The following is a 14,676-nucleotide window of genomic DNA, read 5'->3' as shown; positions in this document are numbered from 1 at the left end:
AACAGCATATAAAACAGTAAGTGCTGCTCCTGGAATTCGAGGAAATCACCTCCAACACCTAAAATACCTCCATAAAGGAGCAGCTGTTACAGCTAGAAATTTTTCCTGTCCTCCATCTTGGATTACCCAGAATACTTAATATAATCATGGCTGATCCTCTATCTTAATGTCACAGTCCTGCTTTCTCTCTATATCCTTTAATATTATGAGAAGTTGTGTCTTTAAGAGAGTTTTTTCTGTCCTGCTCCTCTTGAAGAGGTTGTAAACCTGGTGCTGAGGTGTCTATTCCAATGAAAGCAGAATAAATAGCTTTTCCTGAAAAAATGAAACATGAATGGGTGGTGTCATGCTCACACAGAGATAAGGTTTTAGTTATTGCTTTCAGTTGTTGAAGTTGAGGTTTTGGAGTTGAAGCTACGAGAGATAGCTCTCTCTCTGCTGCTGCAAAAAGTTTGCATTCTCCCTTTGCTGCTGGGTTCATTCAATCGGGGTTCTTTCTCCAGGACTGGAGGCGATTACAAGTGCAGAAAACCTGTTTTGTTGAATTTGCCTTTGTCAGGGGTGTGTTTATGGGATGCTGCTATATTGGAACAGTTGATGAGTTGTAGTTAAATAATATATTATTTTAGTAAATATTTCAATTGAGTTAAAAGTAATTTTTTACCTTTAGTTAGAGCTATTTTTTTTTGTTTGTGTTTTATCCGTGGTGTAAGAATAAAGTGCATCTTGCTTAAAGCCTCGTAGTTTGGTCAATCGAATCACACCTAGACTGCAGTGCCTTACACATTGCTTTGAAATAAAATAAAAATTAGGGTCGAGGCCATCTCCTCAATATATTTTGTGTGGGTTTGGTCTGGTCCATAACCATATCTAAAAAATTATCAATCTCTTTCTTCATTATACACTGTGACTCAGCCTCCACAGCATTGTGTAGTAGTGAATTCCACAGGTTACCCATCTTCTGAGTAAAGAAATGTTTCCTCATCTCAGCCCTAAGTGGCCCACCCCTTATCCTGAGACCGTGACCCAGTCCAGAGGAAACATTCTCCCTGTGTGTAGTCTGCCCAGCCCTGTTCGAGTTTTACACGTTTCAACCACATCTCCTCTCATTCTTCCAAATTCTAATGACCACCCGCCTGGTCAAACAAAGTTCTCTTTATTGACTGTCTGACAAAGCACGATAACTGCTCAGCACGTAACTCATGATTAGTTCAAGGCAGATTCTGTGTAATGAGCAGCTTAGCAGAGCCATGTTGGCAGAGGCTGGACAGGCAAGGAATTTTAGGAGAAATTGATCGAGAGCTTGGAGGCAACCGCATGTTCTGGGACCCAAAAGAAGGAGGAAATAGGAAAATTATTGGAAAATTTGCTTAAACCTTTGAAGGCACAGAGAAAAATACCAATAGAAAGAGACAGTTTCTAGTTATCAACTGGACAGAGACATGAATGTAAGATTTTACATTAAGTAACAGTGTAGGAACAGGTCCTTTGGCCCAACATGATGCCATTCTAAACTAATCCCACTCGTTTTTTTTCCCTATTCACTCATGGGACATGGATGTCACTTGCTGGCTAACATGCTTTTCCCCTCCATAGGTGCCCCTTGAGAAGATGGTACCTTCTTCAACAGACGGTGGACAGAAGACAAAGTCAGGATGACTTTTTTTCTGGGTGGCAAGATGTAACTAGTGCGGTGCCACAGGGTTCAGTCTTTGGACCCTAGCCATTTACTATCTACATTAATGACTTGGGTACAGGGATCGAAGGCTCTATCACTACATAAATTGTGGACAATGCGAGACAGTGAATTGCAATGAGGAAATAAGAACATTACAATTGGATCTAGATGGGGAAAGAGAGTGGGCCAAAATGTGGCAGATGGAGTTTAATGTGGATCAGTGTAAGATCATGTATTTGGGTTGAAGAAATGGAAAGGCCACCTATTATCTTAACGGGGAGAGACTTCAGGGTGCTCCAGTGCAGAGGAATCGAGGTGTATTCATTCATGACTCACAGAAAGCTAGCATCCAGGTGCAGCAGATAATAAGGAAAGTGAATAGAATGGTGCTAAAGAAATAGAATATAAAGGTAAGGAAGTATAGTTCCATCTATACAAGGTATTGGTGAGACCGCTTCTGGAGTATTGTGCACAGTTTTGGTCCTCTTATTGGATGCAAGATGTAGTGGCATTGGAGGCAGTTCACAGGAGGTTCACTAGATTAATACCAGAGATGAGGGGTTTTGTCGTATGAAGAGAGATTAAATAGTTTAGGGGCCTATACTCTGGAATTTAGAAGAATGAGGGGAGATCAAATTCAGGTATTCATGATGATAAAAGGTGTGGATAAGATAGACGTGGAGCAGATGCTTGCTCTTGTGGGGCATTCTAGGATGAGAGGTCATAGTCTTAGGATAAGGGGTAGCAAATTTCAAACAGAGCTGAGGAGAGACTACTTCTCCCAAAGGGTTGTGAATCTGTGGAATTTGCTACCCCAAAGTGAGGTGGATGCTGGGACAGTGAGTAAATTTAGGGAGGAGTTAGACAGATTTTTAATTGGTAATGGGTTGAAGGGACATAGAGAGAAGGCAGGAAAAAGGGGGTGAGGAACACATCAGCCATGATTGAATTGCAGAGCAGACTCGATGGGTCGAATGGCCTAAATCTGCTCCTATATCTTATGAACAGCTACAGTTCATGTGCTATAGATTGACTCACAATACCCTGAAGGAGGGAATCCCCCTGCATGTGGGCGATATCCCTGCCTGTTCATATGCCTGTCTAAATGCCTCTTAAATGTTGCTATTGTACGCGCTTTGATCACCTCCACTGGCAGCACATTCCAGGCACCTACCACCCTGTATGTAAAAGAAACATGCCATGCACATCTCCACTGTGTATGAGGCTGTAGAATTTACTACTGGAGCTAGTAAGTAAAGCAAAAATCTTAGCAACGTGTGAGAAACTTATGGTCTTACTGGGTAGTGGAGAGAGATGAAAACAGAGTTGACTTGAGGACATGGAAAAGAATCCCAGCTGCAATTGTTGACCAAGTGACAGGTGATAAATTGCAAGTAATGTTTTTGCTTCTAACATCAATGTGATTAATCAGTTCACAGGATGTGCAAACACAACTGTTTATAGAGAAACATTGTTAAATATGAGAAAATTGGGTTGCATGTAATGGGTGATGTTTAATCAAGGTTACTATAAATCAGAATGGAATAGAGGTTCGTGTGTTGCAGTAACCCTAAGTGGTGTTTCACAAATCCCAATGTACACAGTTTAGTGAAAAGCTGCCTCCTTTCTCTTATTCTCGATGCTTGCAACATTTACATCAGTTGCATGGGAAGCAGACTTAACAGCTTCATCATGGGAAGAGATAGTGATATTGATGGGATTTGTGTCTCTGAATTGGTAATCGACAGAATAGCAATCTCTGAGTTTGTCTGAGTCTTTCATTAATCTCTTCAAACTGAGGGGTCTTATAAACCTCTCAATCAGCCTGGCAAGCAGGATTATTGGCCGAAGTTTAATAAAATACAAATTAGACATTGGTGAGATTGAGAAAAAATATTATGTCCCAATAGTGGTGCTTACCTTCAACAACAAGCACACCTCCTCCCTCAAGAGGGCCCCACTTTCTTTTCTTAAACCCTTGGGCTTCCCGAAGGGAACATACAAATTACTACCCAATAGGGGGATTTTTATATGGTGGTTCAGTGCCCCATTGGCAGCATAGTTTGATTCCCTTTTGGGCAGACCTGGGCTGAATTCTGAGTTGCAAGGGAAAAGTACACAGCCCTCATCAAATCCAAGTGTATCAGACTTCTTTAGCATTGTGACTCAGTGGTAGTGTCCCTTTCTCTAGGCCAGAAGCTCTGGGTTCAAGGCTTGTTAAGTAGTCTATGAGTTTTGATGTCACTTCCCTGCTATTCATCAGAGGGGAGAGAAAAACTGCATGAAGGTACACTATAACAAAATGTGAGCCAATGGTATTAACAATAATTTTATCCTCATGGATCATCAGACTGAGGAGGACCAGAAAAAGATTTCAAATGGGGTTATACGGTTCAGGTTTCATGAAAATCCCAACTTCTCAACTTCGCCCCAGGCATGCTGACCTTCAGGTTAAATACTTACCAGTCCCATGGTCCTCTGAGAGAATGGTGACTTTGCCTTTACTGTACAACAATGATGTAAGAATTCCCCACGGACTTCGTGGGAACTGAATTAAGTAGACACTTCAGCCTAAGATTTACCAAGCCTTTCACTCCCTCCACCACCAACACTCATTAGCAGCACTGTAATATCTACAAGATGCATTGCAGAATTCACTCAGGCTCCTTAGACAGAACCTTCCAAACTCACGATTGCTTCCATCTAGAAGGACAAGGACAACACACACATAGGAACACCACCATCTGAAAGACCCCCTCCAAGTCACTCACCTCCATTCCTTCACTGTTGTTGGGTTAAAATCCTGGAATTCCCTCCCTAAAAGCATTATGCAAGAACCTACAGCATGTAGCCTGCAGTGGTTGAAGAAGGCAGCTCATTACCACCTTATGAAGGGCAACTGGAGATGGGCAATAAATGCGGGTCCATCAATACCCACAACCCAAGAGAGAATACAAAAATGCTCTTCATAACTGGTGGGAAGATGCATTACCTCGGTTTCAAAGTGTCAATCTCTTCCTGACCACAGACACCGCGGGGTTCTTAAGATATATCACAGAGTTTAAAATTATTTAAAGAATAAACAAGATAAAACTCTGAAGAAATTAGCACTTGGGAACCCAAGGCACCTACTGGCTTCAAACATGATTCTTTCTGCGAAATTTTGTGCATGACCGTAGCAACAGGTCTTTGTTTTGTGATAGCGTGGGCTGCAGTATCTAATAAATCCTGGAATAATTAAATCTTCCTGTGGTAGCTTACAATTGTGAAATGATCTGGGTCCCAGTTAGTATCAAATACCCTCTAATTGATTTTACAGCAAAAAAGCACAATGCGAAGCCAAAGATTCACTACAGTTGATTTGTTTCAATGAATACATCTTTCATGCGCCAGTGAAACTAATATTTATGAGCTTCAATCATGAGCTATCATTTAATTTTAGGGAGACAGTTGTTAAGGGATACCCTAGTGATATGTGATTCACAGTTATCTTGGTTCCTGTTAAGACTGGAAAGTAAGACTGGGCAGCAACAGTTAATGCAATGATTTCAACATGAAACTAAATAAAACGCCCTCAGACTGATGATCACTTGAAGCAGTTGTTCCTTTCAATTCAGTGTCTTCATTCTATTCTGAGAAATCTATTTCATCAGTGGCATGCTGGGCTTGAAATACAAGCAGAAAATACTAGAGAAGCCCAGCAGGTCGGCCAGAAGCATTTGTAGAGTCAGATAAACAGTTAAACTCTTCTTCAGGATGAACTCCCATGCCAGACCTGAGAGTCTTCAACTCTGGTATTCTCAGCCACTGAAAAACAATGATGCAACCTTAAATCCCAAATGAATACCAATTCCTTGGCTGGGAAACTACAACGTGACTATACAGTCTTCGGATAAGGAGCTGATTATTCTAGAATGAGGAGGAGAAATTCCTTCATTCGAACGGTTTCAGAATTTTCTTCTCCATATCTGGTGACATGACGTGCTCCCTGGCATCGTATTCTTACAGTGACCTATTGGAGCTTGCCATTTAGCAATTCATCATGCACCCATTCTAATTGGCCCAATCTCATTTGCCAGTATCCCACAAGTACTGGAGCACAACCTCCCTAGCAATCTATGCTAATGCATTACGACAGATCCTGCAGCGGTGAATATTTTTGGTGCAAAAGCATAATCAGAATCTTTTAAAGGGAAATAGAGAGTTTGAAATTAATATTGATGAGACACCTACCCTATGCCAGAGTGTATCTGTGCTAGCTGTGGGAGCTAACCTGTAACAACACATGGCCAATATCAACTTAGATTTGTATTGGGCCTTTAATGTAAGGCAAATATCACTGGACACCTCATAGAGATAAAAAAAGACTTTTAAAAATGAAACGCCTGCCCAAAGAAGCAGTTATTATGAACTGTGGCCAAAGGTACGAGGCAAAGAAGGAATTAAAGGTAGAACGGTACAATAGTTTAACCAGTGAATCCAAAAGCATAGCCTCAATGTCTGAAGGCATACTTGTCAATTGTGGGGGAATGAGATAGTGGATTTACAAGAGGCCAGAATCAGACCAATGGAGAGCATAAGGCTGATTATAAGGATGCAGGCGATTACAAAGAAGCGTATTTTTGTGAAATTACAAGAATAAGAATTTTAAACCAGAGGTTTTTTGGGAACTGGAAGCTAGTGTGTGGATCAGCACGAGAGTGATGAACTGGTGGAATTTGGTGTTAGAGATTATATATTCATTCAGAGTTTGGGTGACCTGAAGCTAACAGATGTTGGAGAATAATAGACTGCTCACATGAGCTCTGGCATTGTCAGTGAATGAAGTGGGGGTATATGGAGTGATGTGGATTATTATACAATGATGTGGATCTTTATAGAGTGATGTGGATTATTATGGAGTGATGTAGAGTATTATAGAGTGACGTGGATCATTATACAGTGATGTGGATTATTATAGAGTGATGTCGATTATTATACAGTGATGTGGATCATTATGGAGTGATGTGCACTATTATAGAGCGACGTGGATCATTATGGAGTGATGTGCACTATTATAGAGTGATGTGGATCATTATGGAGTGATGTGCACTATTATAGAGTGATGTGGATCATAATGGAGTGATGTGAATCATTATAGAGTGATGTGGATCATTATGGAGTGATGTGAATCATTATAGAGTGATGTGGATTATTATGGAGTGACGTGGATTATTATAGAACGATGTGTATCATTATAGAATAATGTTGATCATTATGGAGTGATGTGGATTATTATGTAGTGATGTGAATTATTATGGAGTGATATAGATTATTATAGAGTGATGTGAATCATTATCGAATGATGTGAATTATTATAGATTGATATGGATTATTATTGACTGATGTGGTTAATGATGGAATGATTTGGATTATTAGAGAGTAATGTGGACCATTATGGAGTGATGTGGATTATTATAGAGTGATGTGGTTAATTGTGGAGTGATGTGGATTATTATGAAGTGGTGTGGATCATTATGGAGTGATGTGGATTATTATAGAGTGATGTGGATTAATATAGAGTGGTGTGCATCATTATAGATTGATGTGGATCATTATGGAGTAATGTGGATCATTATGGAGTGATGTGGATTATTAGAGAGTGATGTGGATTATTAGAGAGTGATGTGGTTAATTATGGAGTGATGTGGATCATTATGAAGTGATGTGAATTTTTATAGAGTGATGTGGATTATTATAGAGTGGTGTAGATTATTATAGAGTGACATGCTTAATTATGAAGTGATGTGTATTATTATAGAGTGATGTGGATTTTATAGGGTGATGTGGATCATTATGGAGTAATGTAGATTATTATAGCATGATGTGGATTATTATAGAGTTATGTGGAGTATTACAGAGTAACGTGGATTATTATGGGGTGATGTGGATCATTATAGAGTAATGTGGATCATTATGGGGTGATGTGAATTATTATACAATGATGTGGATCATTATAGAGTGCTGTGGTTTATTATGGGGTGATATGGATTATTATAGAGTGATGTGGATTACCTTAGAGTGATGTGGATCATAATGGGATGATATGAATTATTATCGAGTGATATGGATTATTATGGAGTGATGTGGATCATTATAGAGTGATGTGGATTATTATAGAATGACGTGGATTATTATGGAGTTACATGGACTATTATAGACTGATGTGGTTTATTATAGAATGATGTGGATCATTTTTGAATGATGTGGATTATTATGGAATGATGTGGATTGCTATTGAATGTTGTGAATTCATATAGAGTGATATGGATTATTTTAGAGTGATGTGGATTATTACAAAAATGATGCGGATTATTATAGAATGACTTGGATTATTCTGTTGTGACGTAGATCATTATGGACTGATGTGATTATTATGGCGTGATGTGAATCATTATGGAGTGATGTGGATCATTATGGAGTGATGCGGATCATTATGGAGTGATGTGGATCGTTATGGAGTGATGTGGATCGTTATGGAGTGGCGTGGATTAGTATAGAGTGTTGTGGATTATTATAGAGTGGTATGAATTATTATGGAGTAATGTGGATTCTTACAGAATGATGTAGATTATTATAGAGTATGTGGATTATTATGGAGTGGTGTGGATTATTATAGAGTGATATGGATTATTATAGAGTGATGTGGATTATTATAGAATGATGTGGATTATTATGGAGTGGTGTGGATTATTATGGAGTAATGTGGATTATTATAGAGTGGTGTGGATTAATATAGAGTGATATGGATTATTATAGAGTATGTGGATTATTATGCAATGATGTGGATTATTATGGAGTAATGTGGATTATTATAGAGTGGTGTGGATTAATATAGAGTGATATGGATTATTATAGAGTATGTGGATTATTATGCAGTGATGTGGATTATTATAGAATGATGTGGATTATTATGAAGGCGGCAGTTGACTGTTTTTGTGATGGAGAGAAAGTGGAATCAGAATCTCAGCTCAGTGTTGAAACTGGAAACAGACTGATTCAGCCTGATAAAGTGGTTAGGAAAAGAGAATTAGTTTGCCTGTGGAGCCTGAGGCAATGACTTAGCTCTTTCCAATATTTGATCTGCAGAAATTATGCTTCTGCCAAGAATGGATCAAACAAATAGTCTGACAACACAGAGGCTGTACCAAATTGGTGATAAGATAGATTTAGGTGTCACCAATGCATGTGTAGAAATGGATCAAAAGCCTGTGAATGATGTTAATGAGGGACTGCCTGTAGTTGAGGAAAATTACCCTGTCATGGGTAGATCTATGCTGAACAGCAGACACTATGGTGAAAAGCTGGAAAGGGAAGCTGTTGCTGATTAAGAGACGACAGTTACAGTGGCATTGAGCTGGACAATAGGTGACAATACAGTTAGCTTTGTCATGAAAAGAAACATTGTTTGCTCACAGTCATTGAGAAATGTACCCATTGCTTTAATATTGACTATTTGGTAGTGCGGTCAAAACATGATGGAGAGATGCAAGCAGTGAGTTTTGGGAGAAGTGGGAATGAGTTTGGGATGTCATAGTATGTTTAAGGACTTTGAACAGAATGCAAATTTAAAGATGTGGTAGTAGTTGGCAACAACAGCAAGCTGGCCATCAGTATTCTTTGGGAAGGGCTTCATGGTTTTGAAATGGAAGCAGGTGGCATATGGACAGACAAAAATACTTGCAATGTCAGTTTAGGAATGTTAGCCGGTCAGTGCTTTAGTGGAATGGAGTCAGGGAACAGGAGCTGGGTGGCTCTTCACAGAGAGCATCAGTGACAATGGGAGAGAAACCGGATGGTGTTGTTTATCATAACTCATGTTGAAACAGGAACCTATAACTGTAGTGACATTTGTGCTGAACAAGGATGGGGACGTCTAGAGGCTGTGGCACAATGGAAAGTCAAAGCTGTGGTGGTCTGTCCTATAAAATATAGAAATAACTTATCGAATAAGAGTGAATGATGCACTTGTCTTTAATTCTTACAAGCAATGTGTCCACAGTGTTAACCCACTGTCAATGAGGAACCTACCCTGTAATAATCTGTACTGTAGACATCTCTTGACATTCCAAAATCTCCAATTTTAACCTGCACGTTTCCTCCAACCAGGCAGTTGCGAGTGGCCAGATCCCTGTGAACAAAGTGTTGTGAGGCCAGGTACACCATACCAGATGCGATCTGCGTGGCGATGTTTAACATCTGAGAGATGCTCATTTCCCCTTTCAGTCGTGGCTGCCCATCCACTAGAATCATCGCATCTGGCCCGCGAGCCCTGTGAAGCAAAGAGATAGCAATCAGTGCGACAGGTTCTTTCAACTGAAATCTGACTGTCCTGAACAGATTGGATTTTGTTTTTAAAAATGTAGAGTTGGACAAGATAATCCCACTTATTCAGAATGTGGTGCTGGATTATTCCTCGGGGATGAGGAGAATCCCTATCCTAACTTTCTCCCATTACCCAAACATGCACTTAACTCACCTTTTTGAACCTTAGCTTCATCAAGCTGTTCAGGATTAAGTAATATGAAAGTGCGCAGTTCCATTTCAGGCACCAAATTCCGGTAAAGGTATTCCCGGTTTAAGCATTCCCAGTCTTTTTTATTCATTCATAGATTGTGGGTATCATTGGCCTGGGCCAGTGTTTATTGCCCATCTCTACTTACACTGGAAAAGGTGTGGAGCCAGTATTGGACTGGGGTGGACAAAGTTAAAAATCACACAACGACTAATTATAATCCAACAGGTTTATTTGGAAGGAGGAGCGCTCCGAAAGCTTATACTTCCAAATAAACCTGTTGACTATAACCTGGTGTTGTGTGATTTTTAACCTGGAAAAGGTGGTAATAAGCTAACTTCTGGAATGGCTCCACGCCTTGGGGTGTAAGTATATCTAAGGAGTTGAGCCGTTCTGGAAGATAGCTCATTACCACCTTTTAGGAAAGGAGTTAGGAAGGGAGTTAGTCATTACCACCTGTTAGAAAAGGAATTCCAGGACTTTAAACCAGTAACAAAGAAGGAACAATGATACAATTGCATGTCAGGATGGTGTATGACTTGCAGATGATGTTCCCATGTATCTACTGCCCTTGACTTTGGTGATGGTAAAGGTCATGAGTTTGGAAGGTGCTGGTGGAATACTGTAGTTGGAATGAGATAGAAGGTAAAACTCTCCAACACTGTCCAGCCGAGCACTCCCAGCTCAGGTACAACACAAGTTACATGCAGAGTAAAGTTTCATCCACCCTCTCCTCCCAGCTAATCTGCCCTATCACAAAACTCAGAAAAGCCTCATCTTCCATTTTCTTTCCCTGTAACATACTTCTGCTTCAACCCTCACCGCTTTTTGACCTTTTTCAATAGAAAATCACAAATAAAATAAAAATTCTCCAGTTTCTCTGTTCTCTCTGTTGACACTGTCCCTCAGGCTATTGGAACTCTCCTGTCAGTAGCAGCACACTGATACCCGACTGCCTATTTGTAAACTTCTGTGTAATATTAGATTGATGATTCAAAAATCAGTTATGTTTCAACAGTACAAAATACACAACAAACATGGCCCTTGATCAGTGGTAAATACAGAGAGCAATTTGGGAATGAATGTCAGGATTTTGTTTCAGACGTGACGAGCAATATAACTAACAGTGGGAAGTGTGGAATTGTAAGAACTCCAGAATGCATGCAGAGATGAAGCTGGCAATTTCCTCAATAATTGGCTTGCAGCATTTACCCAGTCCTTGCGAGGAGCATAGTTATAAATGCAAGTGAGGACACTCCAAGGATTAAAACCACCAACATGGAATTAAACAGTCAAACTCCTGCCATGAGTATATGGGCAGCCAAGAGGACAGCCCACCTGGTGTCAACTTTGCTAGAGGAGAATCCCACACAGAATATGCAAGGGAAACAAATCTAGAAGTTAGGCATTTGGGAAATAAAATCCTTGATGGACCTAACTAGGGGAACAATATCCTCCTACGGGAATACCAGTGGGATAAACACCCCATTTTATCATGATTTCTATTGTTCTATGACAATTTACTGTGGAAAAGGATATGGAAGATATAGACTGTAGGGAAATAGATGGTGACATCTTGCAAAATGTCCAGATTACAGAGGAGGAAGTGCTGGATGTCTTGAAATAATTAAAAGTGGACAAATCCCCAGGACCTGATCAGGTGTACCCGAGAACTCTGTGGGAAGCTAGAGAAGTGATTGCTGGGCCTCTTGCTGAGATATTTGTATCATCGATAGTCACATGTGAGGTGCCAGAAGACTGGAGGTTGGCAAACGTGGTGCCACTGTTTAAGAAGGACGGTAAAGACAAACCAAGAAACTATAGACCGGTGAGCCTGACCTCGGTGGTGGGCAAGTTGTTGGAGGGAATCCTGAGAGACAGGATGTACATGTATTTGGAAAGCTGGGAATTTGTGTTGCAGACGTTTCGTCCTCTGTCTAGGTGACATCCTCAGTGCTTGGGAACCTCCTGTGAAACGCTTCTGTGATGTTTCCTCCGGCATTTATAGTGGTTTGTATCTTCCAGTTGTCAGTTCCAGCTGTCCGCTGCAGTGGCCGGTATATTGGGTCCAGGTCGATGTGCTTATTGATTGAATCTGTGGATGAATGCCGTGCTTCTAGGAATTCCCTGGCTGTTCTCTGTTTGACTTGTCCTATAATAGTAGTGTTGTCCCAGTCGAACTCATGTTGCTTGTCATCTGAGTATGTGGCTACTAAGGATAGTTCATCATGTCAGTTCGAAACTAGCCACGAAACGACACGACCAGCTATCCTTAGTAGCTACACACGCAGATGACAAGCAACATGAGTTCAACTGGGACAACACTACTATTATAGGACAAGCCAAACAGAGAACAGCCAGGGAATTCCTAGAGACATGGCATTCATCCACAGATTCAATCAATAAGCACATCGACCTGGACCCAATATACCGGCCATTGCAGCGGACAGCTGGAACTGACAACCGGAAGCGGCAGATACAAACCACTATAAATGCCGGAGGAAACATCACAGAAGTGCTTCACAGGAGGCTCCCAAGCACTGAGGATGTCACCTAGACAGGGGACGAAACGTCTGCAACACAAATTCCCAGCTCGGCGAACAGAACCACAACAACGAGCACCCGAGCTACAAATCTTCTCACAAACTTTGAATGTATTTGGAAAGGCAAGGACTGATTCGGGATAGTCAAAATGGCTTTGTGCGTGGGAAATCATGTCTCACAAACTTGATTGAGTTTTTTGAAGAAGTAACAAAGAAGATTAATGAGGGCAGAGCGGTAGATATGATCTATATGGACTTCAGTAAGGCGTTCGACAAGGTTCCCATGGGAGACTGATTATCAAGGTTAGATGGAATACAGGGAGAACTAGCCATTTGGATACAGAACTGGCTCAAAGGTAGAAGACAGAGGATGGTGGTGGAGGATTGTTTTTCAGACTGGAGGCCTGTGACCAGTGGAGTGCCACAAGGATCGGTGCTGGGTCCTCTACTTTTTGTCATTTACATAAATGATTTGGATGTGAGCATAAGAGGTACAGTTAGTAAGTTTGCAGATGACGCCAAATTTGGAGGTGTAATTCAGATAAATGCGAGGTGCTGCATTTTGGGAAAGCAAATCTTAGCAGGACTTATACACTTAATGGTAAGGTCCTAGGGAGTGTTGCTGAACAAAGAGACTTTGAAGCGCAGGTTCATAGCTCCTTGAAAGTGGAATCACAGGTAGATAGGATAGTGAAGAAGGCGTTTGGTTTGCTTTCCTTTACTGGTCAGAGTATTGAGTACAGGAGTTGGGAGGTCATGTTGCGGCTGTACAGGACATTGGTTAGGCCACTGTTGGAATATTGCATGCAATTCTGCTCTCCTTCCTATCAGAAAGATGTTGTGAAACTTGAAAGGGTTCAGAAAAGATTTACAAGGATGTTGCCAGGGTTGGAGGATCTGAGCTACAGGGAGCGGCTGAACAGGCTGGGGCTGTTCCCTGGAGTGTCGGAGGCTGAGCGGTGACCTTATAGAGGTTTACAAAATTATGAGGGGCATGGATAGGATAAATAGACAAAGTCTTTTCCCTGGGGTCGGGGAGTCCAGAACTAGAGGGCATAGGTTTAGGGTGAGAGGGGAAATATATAAAAGAGACCTAACAGGCAACGTTTTCACACAGAGGGTGGTACGTGTATGGAATGAGCTGCCAGAGGAAGTGGTGGAGGTTGGTACAATTGCAACATTTAAGAGGCATTTGGATGGGTATATGAATAGGAAGGGTTTGGAGGGATATGGGCCGGGTGCTGGCATGTGGTACTAGATTGGGTTGGGATATCTGGTCGGCATGGACAGGTTGGACCGAAGGGTTTGTATCCATGCTGTACATCTCCAGGCCTCTAATTCATTTAGTAGACAAGTTGTATCTACGAATTATTATGAATAGGATGTTACTATTTTTCCACTCACCTTCTCTGTTTTGAGATGTTAATTTGACCTTCACACTGTACCTCTCAAACTTCTCCCTATAAACACACCTGACGGTCTCCTTCTTCAGAAATCAGAAGATACAAAAAGAGTCCATAAGATCATAAGACATAGGAGCAGAAATTAGGCCATTCAGCCATCGAATCTGCTCTATCATTCAATCATGGGGGATAATTTCCTCAACCCCATTCTCCCACTTTCTCCTCGTAACCCTTGATTCCCTGAGAATCAAGAACCTATCTATCTCCGTCTTCAATATACTCAATAACCTGGCCGCCATAGCCTTCTGTGGCAATGAATTCCATAGGTTCACCACTCTCTGGCTGAAGAAGTTTCTCCTTACCTCTGTTTTAAAAGGTTTTCCCTTTACTCTAAGCCTGTGCCCTCGGGTCCTAGTCTCTCCTACCAATGGAAACATCTTCCCCAACAGCCACTCTGTCCTGGCCATTCAGTATTCTGTAAATTTCAATTAGATCCTC

At 41.0% G+C, this 14,676-nt stretch overlaps 1 protein-coding gene across 2 annotated transcripts in view; it reads right to left on the bottom strand.

Annotated features, from left to right (window-relative positions):
* The window catches only part of LOC122540954 (NT-3 growth factor receptor-like), a 767,468-nt gene that overhangs the window by 35,403 nt on the left and 717,389 nt on the right, over positions 1–14,676 (bottom strand). For both annotated transcript variants that reach the window (XM_043677305.2, XM_087981472.1), the window contains one exon: positions 9,749–9,989. In XM_043677305.2, the coding sequence (XP_043533240.1) occupies positions 9,749–9,989 (241 nt within the window). The remainder of the gene's footprint in view (positions 1–9,748; positions 9,990–14,676) is intronic.

The sequence above is a fragment of the Chiloscyllium plagiosum genome, unplaced genomic scaffold, assembly GCF_037043375.1.
Source record: "Chiloscyllium plagiosum isolate Xiang-an unplaced genomic scaffold, Cpla_swu_hap1 HiC_scaffold_39, whole genome shotgun sequence".
Classification (NCBI taxonomy): Eukaryota; Metazoa; Chordata; class Chondrichthyes; order Orectolobiformes; family Hemiscylliidae; genus Chiloscyllium; species Chiloscyllium plagiosum.
This window is presented reverse-complemented; position numbering and strand designations above follow the sequence as displayed.